We start from the raw sequence: 16,325 nt of genomic DNA, 5'->3' as shown, positions 1-16,325 counted from the left end.
ATGGCTTCTAAGCAAGGAGTCAAAACAAACTTGGTGAGATGTTGCTCCCCAAAAAAGGACAGTCTCTAAACAAAATAGCAAAAGATGGGCAGCTGCAACTCTAACCCTGTCTGGCCCTGGAACTCTAACATTAATGGGACTAGGATAATAATAGGACATCGATCCTAACATTCATAGGACTAGAATAGGATATATACATAAATGGATCAGGTCCTGATGTCCCACAGCCTTTTCAGGATCAGCACCCAAAAGAATGAAATAAAGTGTCTTTTGTTGCCACACCCTACTCAGTGGTGGCCATTTAAAAAACAGCTACCATGTAACATAAGACAGTTTATACAGAAGGAACAATAATCTCTGCAAAATGACCAGCTAGAAGAAGTGCTCTAGACCAGTGGTGGGCAGATCTGGCTACTGCCTGGGCTCCATTTCCCAGCAGCCCTTGCCCATGTTGCTGCAGCCAGTTTCCATGGAGACCCCAAGAGCATCAAGGCAGTGACAGCACGGGCCAGGGTTTCCATGGAGACCAGCCCCAGCAGCGCTGACAGGGCGCACGGCTGGGTGGGGAGCTGCTTCTGGGACGGGGCTAGGATCTTGAGGTGGTGACAGGGTGGTCCAGTGCCAGGGCAGAGCCATGATCCACTGCCTGTACCTCCCACTGGGGCAGAACTGCAATTCACTGCATGCATACAGATGTGCAGGGCTGCATAGGCAGCAGATTGCAGCTCTGCCCCAGCTCCAGACCACACTGTCACCACCACAAGATCCTGGACCCAGAGCAGCTCCCTGCCCAGCCTCCTGCCCAGCCAGCACTGCTGGGGCTAGTTTCCATGGAAACCCTGGCCCCTGCTGTCACTGCTCTGCTGCTCCTGGGGTCTCCATGGAAACCAGCTTCTGCAACGTGGGCCAGGGCTGCTGGGAAATGAAGTCCGCTGTAGTCCTCATCCGGCCTGCAGGCCAGGCTTTGCCTGCCCCTGCCCTAGACAATCAGTTGGATTTCCTGGCTGGTTTAAACAGGTGAACTTCCACTGACTTTAGGGGAGCATTACCTTTTCATATTAACAGTGATTATGGTGTAAACATTAGTTCAGTGCACTGATTAGATGTTCTACAGAACTGATACCAGCAAGGTACCTAAAAACAATACACCATTTCCATGGAATCTGATTATTTTAGCTGGAATAAGTGGAGCAGCATATGAGAGAGGACAAAAATTTACAAGAGCTGCTTAGTAGTCAGGAAACGCATTAAACCAAAAGGACATTAACTCTTCCTCCTAAAAACTTATTGTACATATTAGTTCCATACACATTCTAAAGGTTCATCATGATTAGAAAAAAAACTGTCCCCAATCCTAATAAAATAAATGATGCACGTTTCCATATACAAACCTAAAATGCCAAGTGCATGATGAAACTAAAATCTGTGTAAAGCAAGGCGTATACGTTGCTTCTATGTTCTACCAACACAAAATAGCAAACACAAGAGCTTATCGAAAGACAAATGTCAGAGCCACCATCAAAGAAAGCAGAAGTAAATCTAACAGGCATTTCACTTATCTGATTTGACGGACAATTCTCCCTGCTCTCCTCGCAGTGCCAGAATAGCTCACAGTATTAAGATAACTTAAACTGCTGCCTAGTTTAATAAATCCTGGCAGTCTTTACAACCAGGGATCAGGTAGTAATCAGATCAAGTAGCATTTCCAAACTATTGGTATTTCCTTTGCAACATGCAACAACCAGACTAAAGACTGGCAGATATTGTGTTACCACAAATCGTGTTTAATGAGAAAAAGTACCAGATCATTTGATATAATGGTTTCTAACATAATTTATTAGAATAAGAAAAAAGAAGCAGTGGGCCTATATATTAGAAAGAGGCTGTTTTTCTTTTCTTAACCAGTAGCTATTGACAGGGTTGTTTTTGGGAGAGGGGTGGACCTGCTTGACACTAATATCAGTATAAAATAAACCAGAAGGTGACAACAAAGAGGTCTATTTGGTGGCTCTTAAATAAACATTCCAACTAAGTCAATGCAGCCACATGCAGCAGTAGGGGCTGTGCAACTGGTCGCAAAATAGCCAATAAAATTTAATTTTGGAGAAAAACAAAGAAAGGAAACTAGCACGTGGTAGCAGATGAATGAAAATGAAATTAAGCAAAAAAACTGTCCCAAAACACTAAACTGGAAACACAATAGATATTAATTGGCCCTGACCTCAACTGACCCAGATTAAATTGCAGTTATTGCAGGTGAACACCCCATAAATCAGAAACATTAAAGCCTAGATGAGGATTATGTATAAAGAGTGAGGGGATTATGATAGGAATCCATTCTTAGTTTAGTGAGTAGCAAAGTCTGGTTTCCAGATAAAAGAGAATTGCCTGTGATGGCTTGATACAGCTGAAAAGAAACTGTGCAAGCAGGCTAGTTTAGGATGAAAAAGATATGAAAACTGGAGGCAGTAAAGTGATGCCTTCCTACACAGAGCAAACAAATATTACTGGTATATGCGCATGTGTAATAAAAACATGTTCTTTTCTAAATGAGTTGCAGTTTGTCATATTTTTGTTTTAACTACTTGCTTTCAATACCAGTACACAGCTTTCCAGAATCCCTTCTAGTTCCTTGCTGTCAACATATATATTTTTCATGTATGTTGGTTGTTTGCTTGATAATGTTTATAAAGAGCCTCAGTAAGAGACAATACACTTTAAAAATAGGGAAATAGAGAAATGCATGCACAAAAAGCTATGTTTCCCTCTCCATATTGTTAATAGTTTATGCAGTTTATCAATCCAGCCCAATTGGGGAATAACAAGTGAATGTGCATCCCAACTGCCAGTCAACCTCCTCTTGGCCCTGATTCAAGAAAGCACTCCAGTTCAGGATCCCACTTACATATCTGCTTAAGTTTTACTGAAGTCAATTGGATTTATGCACATGCTTCAAGTTAAGCACATACTTAAGTGCCTTCCTGAATACAGGCCATTGCGCTTATTGTACTTGTTCCAATTAACCCATAAGATTTTGGTTTCCAAACACAAGAATAGAAACAGTGTGTTTATGCACTAAATGCAAGTGTGATCAGATTTGTCTCTAGTATGAAGATGCTTGATGACTATTATGGAACAATGCAGGGACACAGCTGTATATAATATATACACACACATACATGTCTACACTCTGAAAAATACTGTTCAATGTTGAAGAAATAGTCACCTTTGTTTGGATCAATGCTGTGGTAGATTATTTCTGTAGCACAGTGTCCAGAATAACTGAACTGTCCATCGGAGAGTACACAGTTCCTTTGAATGGCACACAGTCATTATGACAAGTGAGCACTATTCCGCACCCAGTGAAGTCCTTGTTGAGTATACTGAACTAAATGCTCCATACTGCTGTGCAAGGTGACAGGTCCCATCAATGCATCCAAGTCATTAAAAAAATCTATGGAAAAATATTAAACACAGGGATCAGGAAGTTGCATTTGCTTTTTATCACCATGTGATTTTTTTTCAGTACTTACAACACATGGAACAGTTTATGAAAATGAAAATTTAGTCCTATGATCCTGTGAGTTCTCCACACCCATTTTCATTTTAAAAGCAGAACAGCTAATTCTTTGTTTCTGTCTTCCACTAAAGTCAGTTTATCCTATGTACAAAGGGATTATTTGCTATGTGTTTCCTCATAAACAGACATTAGTTCTAGCTGAAAATGATCCTATCTGAAAAATGAAGAAGAGTTAAGTGAAGCAGGGCAGGCCAAGTCCTCAAGTGTTTACTCAGGCAAGTTCTTATTCAGCTCATGGGACTGAAAGCTTGTTCCCCTTTAATTCTGGAAGGGGGTTCCTCCATTTGGCATATTCCACCTACCTCTCATCCCATACAAGCTCCTTTAAACCTCCCTCAGGCAGCTCCATGAAGCTGGAGGAAGTGAGGAATGGAAACTTCCTTGAGTTCAAGATATTCTCCTTAAAACTCGTGGAACACATGGAGTGCATGTACATCTCATCCTGCAGCTATATTGTTAATTTATGCAATTGTCTCTGCCATGCTGAGGGTGGATTCTGCATGAACTAGCATTGGAAAAGCTCCTGGAATCAGGCTCTTGCCACGGCTATGATGAGCAGAGGCTAGCTGGGGTGGGCAAGGCCAAGTGACAGCAAGCAGCATTCCTACTGTTTGCTTAAGCCAAAGGGGGTGCGTCTACACACATACTTTACTGCAGGGTTGACTAACTAGCTCCACAGTAAAGCATCACAATCTACATGTGCACCAGTATTAAGGTGCAGTAAATTAATTAACTCTGCAATAAGACAGTACTGCAATTAAGTGTGATGGAAAGTGTAGATGGTGACAAATGCTAGCTGGGGTACAACAGTGCTAAAGTGTGGGGGCTGTCCATTGCCTGGCCCCACCGCTTTGCAGGTTCTGAGCCCTTGTGCCCCAGCCAGCTCCTCTGCTGCTTGATGCCATCACTTGGAGCCTGGGGCTGCTCCACCCTGGTTCAAGCTGCTGCTGTCCTGGGCACATGTGTAGACGCTGCACCCAGGAGCAGCTGACTGGCTCAAACAGCTCTGGAGTTTATTGTATCACATTAATTGAACATGTAGATTCATCCATAGAGGAAGCAAAGCTGCTTTTTTCCCCAACCAACTTTAAACCCATTTAAAGCCTATATATTTGTCCTGTATGTATGCCCTGTTGCCACATAAATACACCAAGGGCCAGATCCTATTTCATTTTATGCCCCTAAATAGCAGTTATCTAGTAGTCTAAGTGATGCACTAGGCACTTATGTGCAGCTTGAGATTCTATTCCATGTACAGTGTGGATATAGGCATCCACACACCCACAGAGCATGCTTAGTAGGGCTGTGTTCTGACTGGACAGGTTCGTGGACTGCTGTATGCTTACATTGGTAAGCACATAAGTCTTGAAACAGTAGCTGGGCAAAACCCAGTGACAAGAAGGTATTAGATGGAGGGCCCTCTCATATTTTAGCTCAATAACCCAGTGGTTTGGGAACACACAGGAAGTGGGAGACCCAGGTTCTAGGTCACCTCCTCACCTAGAGGAGCTTTGAATCCACATTTTATGCTTTCTATCATTATGAAAAAACCACCAGTTGGCATTATCTAGTCCTCCCCTTGAAAATAGGGGAGGACTAGATAATCTACAGCCAAGACAGCAAAATACATGAAGCCAAGGTGAAATAGCGAAGAGGGTAGATGCTTTTATGGGATGGGGCCTTGGATCCTAGCCCTTACTCTCAACAGGGCAGAAACTTCCTTTTTTTATCTATGCATTGTATTCAGTGAATATTAAGTACAGTGAAGCGAGTTAAAGAGGAGGGTTACAGAGGTGCTTGGATAATGCCTAACATGGGGCCTGGTGGTTTGCGCACTGTGTGTAAAGTCAGAGATACAAGTTCAGGTGTCCTCTAGAAGAAGGAGGCCTAGAACCTGGATCTTCTATTATGTGGGTGAGTACCTTAAACATGGGGCATGGGAGGCCACCCTCTTCCACCCCCATTTGTTTCTGGCAAGTATGTGGGTAGCTGTTCAGCATGATTCCCAGGCTGTGTGTAAGTGCCAAAAATGACACTTACGCATCTGGGTAGCTGCCATTTTGGGATGTAAAATGAAATAGGATTTAGCCCCAGCTCTAACTCTCCATGTAAGATATAAAGAATACAATAGGACTAAAACCACAGGTATTTACTCAAAGTCAAGGTGCTCTGAAGGTGATATCCCACATGTTCACAGATAAGTTCTGTGTTCAAGACATGCACAAATATAAGGTTATGTAGGAGTTAGCCTAAAAAGGGAATACTAGCAAAGTAGTCCGGGGTGCTCAACCTCTGGCCCACAGACCAGATTTGGCCTGCAAAGCTGTGTTAGCCAGCCTGCAGGACTCCCCATAGGTCCAGGAATTTGGTGGCAGGGAAGCAGTGGAACGAATTGCCACTCACCTGTTGCCAAATTTCCAAACCCACTGGGAGCCCCACAGGCCAGATGACAGAGACCCTGAGCACTAGATCACTGGTCTGGGGCAAGGTTGGTGTATGGGGGCACTGTGAGACAAGATCTGGTATATGAGATTGGGTTGGTGTGCTGGGTCACAACCATGGACTGACCCATGCATGGGATCCAGCCTGTGGACTGTCCCCATGCCAACTGTCCAGTCCATGGGTCAGAAGGTTAAGCACCACTGATGCAGTCTATAAGTTTTCTCTTGTAACAGTAGAATGTGAGACCAAAGAGAACCATTCCTATAGTTCTGCAATGAGACACCACAATCCTCTTTAGGAAGAAGAGAATTTGCTCAGAAGATCATCAGTTTAATTCCTGTTAGTCTGACTGCCATATGTCTAGAGTGTCTCGGGAACACAGGGAGACTTGAGCAGCCAAAGAGACAAAATAGTGAGAGGGTGCTGCTTCAGAGTGGGAAGGCAGATAAACAGCTTTTTGCTACATTTTGAGACAGACCATGAATAAGGTGAAAAAATACAACTCTGGAAAGAATCACTGTCAAAATAGGTCAACAATTTGTCTTGCTAAAGCCAGATTCTGCTTGTACTCTGCTCAGGTAGATGTACTTTAAACATAGGTTGGTATGTTGGATTACGTACCTCTGTTTTCCTTGGCCAGATTGTCAGCCATCTCCCAGTAGTCATAACTGTGCAGGATGCTGTTGGTGATGCTGACATGATTGGCAGCCATCTGATGAATACGCTGGGGAATGCTGATGATGGAGGAAGGGGAAGGGGCACCAGTGCTCCCCTGGGATCCTACAGAGCTGACTGGAGAAGGACTTGGGGACATGGGGGATGGAGTTCCTGTGCTCCTGCAACAAAGTATTAAAATGCATACCTGCACGTGAGGATGACATAGATAAACACATATGAACTATTACAATATGCTACATAGGAGCAAATGCTATTTCTCACTGTTATTCAGATATAGTTTCTGGGTGAAAATTGAACTTACTTTCCACTGGCACCCCAAGGGGATGGGGCCTGTGCAGCTTTTGATGAGTTCTGCGGAGGAAAAAAAATGACAAAGAATATAAATTTAAATAAAACTGAAAGGAACAACACAAACAGCATAGAAAGTTGGGCAGAAAAGGCTGAGGTGATGTGTGTGGACAGTGTATTTGTGTCTTTTGATTCTGTAAAGCCATTTGGACTAATTCAGAAGTGGTGCAGGCAGTGATAAGATAAATCTCCTTAAGTTCTGCTGGAGTTCTTTAAAGCAGAGCTGATACTTCTGAAAGAAGGTGACTTGTGACCTGGCCAACTACACCTGGCCAGTTGTGCATTGAAGAAATAATTCCTTCCTTCCTGACTTCTGCAGGCAACAAGTTGAAGTACTGAGAGAGAAGACTGGACCATAATCATCTTATTGCAGAGTGAAAGATTTTTTAAGCATGTTGAGAACTAGGCAGCTTCCTCTTCTCCTCAGGGCCCAAGAAAGATGTGGAGATAATCTGGAGACTTCAGAGATTCAAGGTCTGTAGGGGACACTGTGAACATCTAGCCAGCCTCTCTTTTTCTAGTAGTGGTCCTAAGAATACTGTGAAAGATAATTTCTTTACTTCTATTAAGTTTCCCATGTCTATACTTATGAGCAACAGGCTCTTCCAAGATGGAGCTTTCTCTGTTTTCATTTTCCACCCCAAATTTTGGAAAGTTTAGTTTTAATTCTGTTAGGGAATGACACAAAACAGTGAAACCCTTAAAATATACAATACTTGTATTCTGGCCAGCTCCTATTTCAGAGCTACTTACATCTATCTTTCTGAAGTGTAAGGGGAGCTAAGGGTATGTAACTTATTGATCTAGGAGCTGGAAAAAAGTGGAAAGGTGAAAGTTAAAGTACAGTGATGCGTTCTTACAATTGAAATTTAAATAATCTGTCATACTTGAATTATACACCTTTTTCAAGCTCCTTGGAACAAAAATCATAGCAGTATAGTGTCAGGCATCAGGAAGGTGGGGTAGCCCATTGCTATTGATTCATCTGTAGGCTTTGTTCTACTTTCCTGAACTGAACTGAACTGAATTGAATTTCTTATGTTATTAAAAATCTCTAACCCCCTTGAATATTTAACATTTTAAAATTCTTCAGTGCATTAATTTTTTTTGAAGATCAAAACAAAATGTTAAACAAGAACTTGAAATAATCGTATTTCTTTTTAAAAAGAAAAATGCATCTATCCCTGAAACTGTCTTTGACAAGTTTTAAACTCTTTCCACAAGTGATAGTACATATGGAAGTTCTTTAATGTAGTCAGTATTTTATATCACTTGGTTTTGAAAGACTTTACATACAAATATATGAAACGAATGTAGTACTCGCTATTTTCCACTGCAGAAGATGGCAAATGGATTTTTTTAAACTTTAACTTCAAAAGCAAGAATACTTTCTAATGTGAATCTACAGTATCATTGTATCAGCAGGAGCCCTGCAAAATAAAAAACCTTTCTTGTATGAAGTTAATGTGACTACTGCAAAATGTAAGCACCATTTTTCCACTGTGTAGAATTTTTTTTATACTACTGAGAGACATTTTACTTGGCTGAGAGATGGAACATCCAACTTTTGTGCAGGCATTCTTTGAATTGGTAGGGAAAAGTATTACAATATTTACCTATTTTTCACAGCTAAAATAAAGAAATTAGGTAGAGAAGCAAAACAAGTTTAGTTGTGTGTACATAATTCAGTTTTTAGATGCAACTATGGTGATAATATAGGATATGTTAGATTTTTTGTCTATTTTATGATTTAGTCATGAAAACTTATTCTTATATTTGGAACTTTTCATCAACAAGGTATCTGAATTTGGGAAGAAAGCCTCTTAAATAAAGATAAAAAGAACATGACCACATGACTACTCAGAATTTCTAAAGTGAATATATGGTCAGAGTTCTTTGACTTTGAAATCAAACTGAATGCTGGAAACAGTTCAACTCTATTTATTTTTCATTCATGTATTATTATTATTTTTTTTAAAGAAATACAGGTCATCTTTATGTTTATAGGCCCAAAATTTGACTGACTTTGGTATAGGTCCCATCTGGAAATTTCTGTTTTCCAGATATTTTCTAATCAAATATTTCCAGTTCAGGGCAAACAAATTTGAAATATTGCATGACGTTCTGTTATATTCAAACTAAGCAGCAAGTACAGTCTTCTGAGAGCACAGAGAATGGAGAGGAGCCAGAGGGGAAAACAAAACAGGAAGCAGAGCCAGGCAGTGTTGTAAGGTACATCAACACAAGACACTACATTGCTATAGTGATGACCTATAGTGACGTAGCATCAGTGGGCATGAACCACGATGCTCAGTAGCTCATTGCTACTGCGCAGTAGGGTCAGAAACAACTAGTGCCACTGGGTCTGTGCAGTAACGGTGGTTACTGTGCGGTCATTTAGTACTTTAGTACTGAAGTAAGTATTAAATGACTGTGCAGTAACAATTGTGCAGCCAGGGGCACATGTATACATATCCAGAGGGTCCTAACAGGCTCATATGCAAGTCTCAGAGCTGGCTGCCAATACCTTCGTGGTGGGTGTACTCTGAGATTTTCTGCCTGCTCAGGTCCTCAGTGGGAAACCCTACAGCTTGTTCCATAGACTGCTTTAGACTGAAATCCTCAAGCCATGTGAAATCAAGAGCAAGGTACAACCTTCAAATAGATTCTTACCACGAATGCCATAAAATCTATTCTGAGCAGAGCTAACAGCACTGTAAAAAAACACTGGGAGATCAACAAAAAAGGGAGAATGGTCTGGATGTATCTGTTTCATGGCACAGCAAGTTGGTCTTTCCTCATTACATTGTAAGGTGTGTATACTAGATACCTGTGCCATTGTGAATATAGCATGTAAATTACCTGCTTCCACTTAAGCTCTTAAGTGACTAGGTTACACTTTAGAAAAGATGCAGTATTTCATTTTAGCTATCTTAAAACATGTCATAAAACAAGAAAGTACCTTGAAATATTCAATAAGTGCTTTTGAATACTTTACAGCATGGTCTCTTTTGAGTCGGAACATTCTCCAGTACAGAAGGGCCAAGCAGCGGAAACTAGAGTAGAAAGAGAAAACTCAATGTAAAAGGCATCTGGAATAATTAAACTGAAAATCAGTGGAAAGGTGAACTGAGATTCTGGTGCTGATTATTATGATCATGCTTGATTCTACACATAATTGTCCACATCTTTCTAAGCGTTAGTAAGGTTCCTGTAAGGTAGATCCTGAAAACTCTACAGATTATGTTAGTCTACACATTGCCCAGCTTGTAGTAAATTCACTGCACAGAACTGTCTGCAGGATCAAACATTAAGCTTCACTCCTGCAATGAGTTCTGTGCAGTTGACTGAGGGGGTCTGCCAATGAGATTCCCACTGCAGGCTGAGACCAAAGGGTTTCAGTTTTTTGGCATAAGCATAAAGGTGGCCTTTGTGGTTCTGTATCCTGGAGCTATAAGGCTATAAGGTCAGTCTGTGGAGGAAATTAGAGTAACATTGGGTCTCCTTCATGTCAGATGTCCACGCTCCTGCTGGACTCTTTCAGCAGTTGGAGATTGTTAGGGAACAGTGGTGTCCTACATCTGCCCACATTTCCCTGTGTGCCTTTACTGGGAGCAACATAGGTGGTACAGATGCCTCTCAAGGGATACCAGACTCCCTGATGATTCTCCTGCACAGGAGTTATCTTCAGATGATAGAATAAGTAGCCTGAACAGAGGGGAGGATCTAACTAACTGTCTCTAATTTTTCTGTGATATGCCATGCACTTTTTAATGCCGTACACATGAAAAACTGTAACACTAATTGACATGACTTAAACATAACAACAACACAATACTTGATCACAAGCACTCCAAGATTACAAAATCTTTTATTTTCTATTTTGGATTTCTATGTAGTCCACCTATGTTTATTTTTTCCTTAAAGGATATTTGGTTCAAAACTAAGAATTAGTCTTTGCTATGATATTTTTAAACCAAAGTACAAGATCACTCAACTGTGGTTGTATCTACATGAGACACTGGCTGCGCAGTTGTTACCACGCAGTCATTTAGTACTTGCATACCCAAGTACTAAATGAGTGGGCAGTAACTGGCGGTAGTGTCCCCACACAGCTTCGTGGTGACGTCAACTATACAGTAGTTCGTTATTCCTGCACAGTACCGCCATATCATGGTTCATGCCCCATGACGCTGCTGTGCAGTAGTAATGAACTACTGCTCAGGAGTAACAAGCTACTATGCAGTAAGTGTCTTAGGTAGACACAGCCTGTATGTAACAAATAAAAAACCTGCAGAACTTTATCCACTTGGTCACAGAAACTATGTTCAAGGATTACTAATGATTCTGGGTGCCCAGGGAGACAAGTAGAAAGGGGCTTGAATTTTGCAAGTGCTGAGTTCTCACCCTCTGAAAATTTCACTCCTTTTAAATGTCTTGCGGAGCCAATTTGGGCAACCAAAAAAATCAAATCAAGGCCTTCAAAATTACCAACTACTTTAAAAACTCAAGCAGAGTTATTAAAACTCACTTTCACTCTGTTTTCCCTCTGAAATCAGCAACCTTCATAAGCTGAAATTTACCTCTTTTACCACTTGAGGGAAGTCTTTCCCTAGGAGATCAGAATGAAATGCAATAGTTCTGTGGCACTATGCCCAGTTTGCATTGGATGTAGTGGGAGGATACAATAGACTTAGAGTCATCATAATTCTCACTCTGTCACCTTCACAGGTACAGTACATATGCAAACGATGCCAGCTCATCTGCTATGTGGCAGACGGTGAGTTAGGGTTGCTATTCATTGCTGAAGGAATACTCATCTCCTTTCCCTCACTCTGACCTTTTCTGTTCAAGCAGATGCAGTGACTTTATATATTTGGATTAAATTCCACACACTAAAACACTATGTCAGTTCTGGAAACACTTTATAAAATAGATAGGGTCATTTTTTAACCATTTGTACCTGTTTTTACATTTACACATTCTTGAAACAATTATTGTTAATCTACCAATGCACCCAGCTGCATGCCAGAACAGTGACAAAGGAGAGAGAGATATTTTAAAACATGTATTTAATGATACTTTGTTCATTTTATATAGAATGATTAATTAAGAGTTTTTACTTACAGATTCTAAAACCACATTTAGTTTGTATTTTAACAGATGGCTACTAGAAGTTAAAAATATACCAGCTGATTGTAAAAAACCATTTACTGAGAATCAATAACCATGTAATTGGTACTTCATGTATTAGCTGTATAGCTGTTAACATTTAAGTTTAATGTTAATAACATTTTTTTTATTAATGTTCAGCCTTATAAAGTCTAAATTAAATGCATATATCTGGAAATTTTAAATCAGAGACTTAATCCAAATTGGTTAATTATCAACACAATAACCCCTCATTTAATATAAGTATAATTTATGATGACTGAACCTAACATGTAAGACAAAAGAAATTACTGAGATACTGTTACAATTAAAGTAATTCAGTCATAAAATGAAAGACCTGCAGGCACTTAAAAACTGGTTACATTGAAACACAACTCACCTGTTATAGCCAATAAATATGAATAGTTTATTTACACAAACAGAATGCAGACCAGCCACAGTAATTTAAGTTGAAAAGAGATGACATTGGGAGCAGGAAGTATTCTCCTGGTGTCAATAGATGACATAAAAACCCCTATCAGACTGCAGTCAGTATCTGATTTTCAAGGACTGACTCACTGCATAAAAGAAGGCTTTTGAGGAAATATTGATCTACCAACCATAATGCTGCGAGCTGTTTGTCCTCCGGAGTGGCGTTAGGGCCTGAGTGGGTTTTTAGTCTCACAGCATACCTTTAAGAAAGGGGAAAAGCCAATGTGAGTTAACAGGAGACCACTTTCTATTATTGAGTGTGCTCCTTATGGAGCTATGCTGATTCATACCATTTGGAGATCTGCCCTATTACATTTACTTTCTTAGTTATCATGAATTGATAAGTTTCTACTTTTCATCTTGTGCTTCAGAGCTATTCTATTAGCTCTGCTTTCTTGCTCTTTTCAAGCAGCAGTAACTCCTTTAGATGTCTTTCTGCTCCCTACCTCTCCCTATGGTGTCATCTTAAAATCTTTTCTCCTGCTGGGGAGAACCCCAACTGCAGGGAGTCCATTCAAAAAGGTTTCCACTGTACTTGAGGGCAAAAGGCGGCATGGCACAGAACTAGTGCTCTAATACTGTCCTCATATGGCATATTTTTCAGTTTGTCTACCCAGGTTTGCTCCTTCAAGCACAGCAGAAGGGAGAATGTGGCTCAGACTATTTTGGTCATACAACATTACATTCAAATTCTATAAATATTAAAAGCCTACAGTAGTAGCACTGCTGTTGCAATAATGTGTGCGCTATCTAGTCACAAATCAGTTCCTGGAAATATCAACTTTCAGTTGAATACTTGAGCAGTGAATAACATCAGCATAGCATATAATACTTCTGGGCTTGCTTCCAGAAGAATACCTGTTTCCTGTAATTAGTTGATTGGATTTCATCTTTATCTTGGTTTCCAAACTCTTACTTTGACATCAGTACAAATATTTTTGTGTGAATATTTTTCTTTCTCCAAACATTCATGACTAACCAGATCCGTTTTTGGACCACAGCTAGCAAGCAGATAAATAATTCACTTAACAACTACACAACGCTCACTGTTTGCATATATGGACATCCAAGCAAAATTCAGTTCCAGAATTACAGCCATAAAAACACTGTGGCTAGGGAAAGAAGTTACACATAACTGGGATAAATGATCAGAAACTGGTTAAAATCTGTAACACAACACAAGTTCAGTGCACATAAACTACTTTCAAAATGGCTAAAAATGGTTTAAGATAAACCTGAATGAATGTAACATCAGACTTAACTGATCTAGGTTAAATTTATTGAATTTCTGTCCTAGATCCTCTCCACATTCAAGTTAACTCACAGTCCCCCAGCATCCCAGGATGCTTTGCAACACCCCTGCAAACCACTCCCCAACAAGGAGGGCAGGCTAGTTTTGGCCCAAATTGTCTGTTCCAGCTGTGCAGGGAGATGTGCTCTAGCGCCCTCTAGTTCTGGGCCGAGCCACTGCAGGCATGTGGCTGCATTTCCAGAAACAAAAGTGAATGTCTGTCACATGCTTATTGGTTTAATTTACGCAGTTTAGACTAACCTGTGAAGACAGAATCTATTCAGCCTCAGGCTCTGCACATTAGACTAATCTAATGGGCAGTAAGGTGTCACCATCTACATGTGAATAGCAATTAGATACAGGTACTAGAAAATGGCACATTAAACTAATGTGCCAAAGTGCATGTGTAGATGATGACTGGGAGCAAATTGCTCCTGGTTGACCTAGATGTGTCCTGATCTCCATGGGTCTGGGAAAGCTACAACAGACATTAACAGGCCATTAACAGGCTCTGCACCCTGCTGCAGGCAGGGGGAGCTCCAGGCCCCCACAGGTGCCAGCCCCTACCTGCTCTTGGGGCAGCCCTGATCTGCACAGGGAGGGGGAGCTGTCCCAGTTTGGAGGGGCAGCTCCCTGCCAGCCATAGCTATTTCAGGTAGTGCACACTACTTCCACATGTGCCACCCCACTTTTTTGCCATGGGTTCTTTAATACTGGATTCTCCTGGTGTCAAAAAACCCCACTGCGTTGCAAATTAACAGCATGGAAAATGCCTGCATGTGTGGTGTGTGCAGTTTGCAGCACCACAGACAGATCTGCAATTCCAGAAACTGCACGTGCATGCTTGTCTGGACGCACCCAGTGAGGCCTGGGTAAGAACTGATCACCAAATGGTCGAAACTCCATAATTACATTAACAATTGCTTGAATCACGTAGGCTGCTCTAAATGATGAACTGGCTTTGTAAATATTCTTCTCTCTAATATCGGCCCATGTATAAAGGCATTCTCGTGTGTTCATTTGTCAGTGTGGAAGAAACTTACTTATACTGAGTGGAGAAAATACCCAACCCCCATTCTTACCTGATAAGTTCAACTGTTTCTGAGTACATTGTATAAGGGGATTTAGATTCCATGGGACCTTGTTCCATAGCATTTCCACATTCAATAAATGACAGTGCTGCTTCAGCATAATTAAGTGCCTTTCCAAATTTCTCCACCTTGTAGATAAAATAAGGACACAGAAATACTGAAGTCACCACACTATGGTTACAAATGTAGGGATCTTAGAACAAACTACGCATAGATAAGGTTAACTCAAGCTGATGTGAAATGGACCGTCAAAATCCAGAAGACTTACAAATATTGAAAAGAGGAAGGAACATTGTAAGAGAGAAAATCCTGAAGTCAAAGAAATTTATGAATAAAGTTGAACAAATATGTATGGATAATTTAGGAATAGAAGCTGCAGAAGAATCAGAGCCAAAACAGAAAAAGAAAAAAATATTACAATCCAGTAAGCATATAACTTGCCATGCTCATTTTAATATATCTTTCAATGTAAAACAAAGCAAGGTAAGGATTAGCTTGTAACTAGGACAAATCAACAGCAAATATTGAAAACTTTTTGGGCTCTTGCTATAGGGTTAAAGGAAAATAAACAGGGGATGCATCTAAACAAGATGCTTTACTGCTCATTAAGCTAATCTAATGCACAGTAAAGTGTCTACCCATGTGCAGCAATTACTGTGCAGTAGATTAGTCTAATGCACTATTTTCTAGTACCTGTAGATACAGCTAGAAAATTCAGGTGCATTAATTGCATATGAAGCTGCACCCAAGGAGCCTAAGATCTAGAAAAAGATAGAGATGGACCTTTGGGTGAGATTACACATTACAATTAGACCATATTAAAAGAACTTAAAACTTGAATGATAACCCATTAAGGCTTGTTAACAAGTGCTAAGTGCCCTCTAGGTGTCTTAAAACTGTGCCACCTAGGGTGAGGATTATCTTTCAATTGTGCTACATAGCTAGAGTTAAATTAACTTCTGGGTGTTCACCTGGGATAAAAACACCACTTTGCAGTCCTCCAGTATCCCAGAAGGCACTGTTTCCAGGTGGATTAGCTATCATCCATGACGCTATGGTCCTGGACTAACAGCTGGGCGAAAGATTGATGGGGATAGGGTGAATAGGGAGGGAGGGAACAGGGGTGAAGGGGGCATGGGAAAGGGGTGAAAGGGGAGGCAGGAGAGACAGGGGGTAGGGGGATGGGGGAGCAGATGGGTGGAGAGTTGCTGAGCTTCTGCCCCCTCTGTCCTCCAAATTTCCCCCCACTTTT

At 40.8% G+C, this 16,325-nt stretch overlaps 1 protein-coding gene across 1 annotated transcript in view; it reads right to left on the bottom strand.

Moving 5' to 3' along the window:
- Positions 1-921: 921 nt before the first annotated feature.
- The window catches only part of AFF3 (AF4/FMR2 family member 3), a 691,724-nt gene continuing 676,320 nt past the window's right edge, over positions 922-16,325 (bottom strand). Inside the window, exons 16-21 of the mRNA XM_019523849.1 lie at positions 15,065-15,201; positions 12,820-12,891; positions 10,011-10,104; positions 7,002-7,051; positions 6,644-6,858; positions 922-3,454 (exon numbers count right to left, since the gene is read on the bottom strand). Coding sequence (XP_019379394.1) covers positions 3,333-3,454; positions 6,644-6,858; positions 7,002-7,051; positions 10,011-10,104; positions 12,820-12,891; positions 15,065-15,201 — 690 coding nt within the window. The 3' untranslated portion in view covers positions 922-3,332. The remainder of the gene's footprint in view (positions 3,455-6,643; positions 6,859-7,001; positions 7,052-10,010; positions 10,105-12,819; positions 12,892-15,064; positions 15,202-16,325) is intronic.

This window comes from Gavialis gangeticus, unplaced genomic scaffold (genome assembly GCF_001723915.1).
Source record: "Gavialis gangeticus isolate Ggan-Ray unplaced genomic scaffold, GavGan_comp1, whole genome shotgun sequence".
NCBI classification, from domain to species: Eukaryota; Metazoa; Chordata; order Crocodylia; family Gavialidae; genus Gavialis; species Gavialis gangeticus.
The sequence above is the reverse complement of the archived record's forward strand: the minus strand, read 5'-3'. Positions and strand labels throughout refer to the sequence as shown.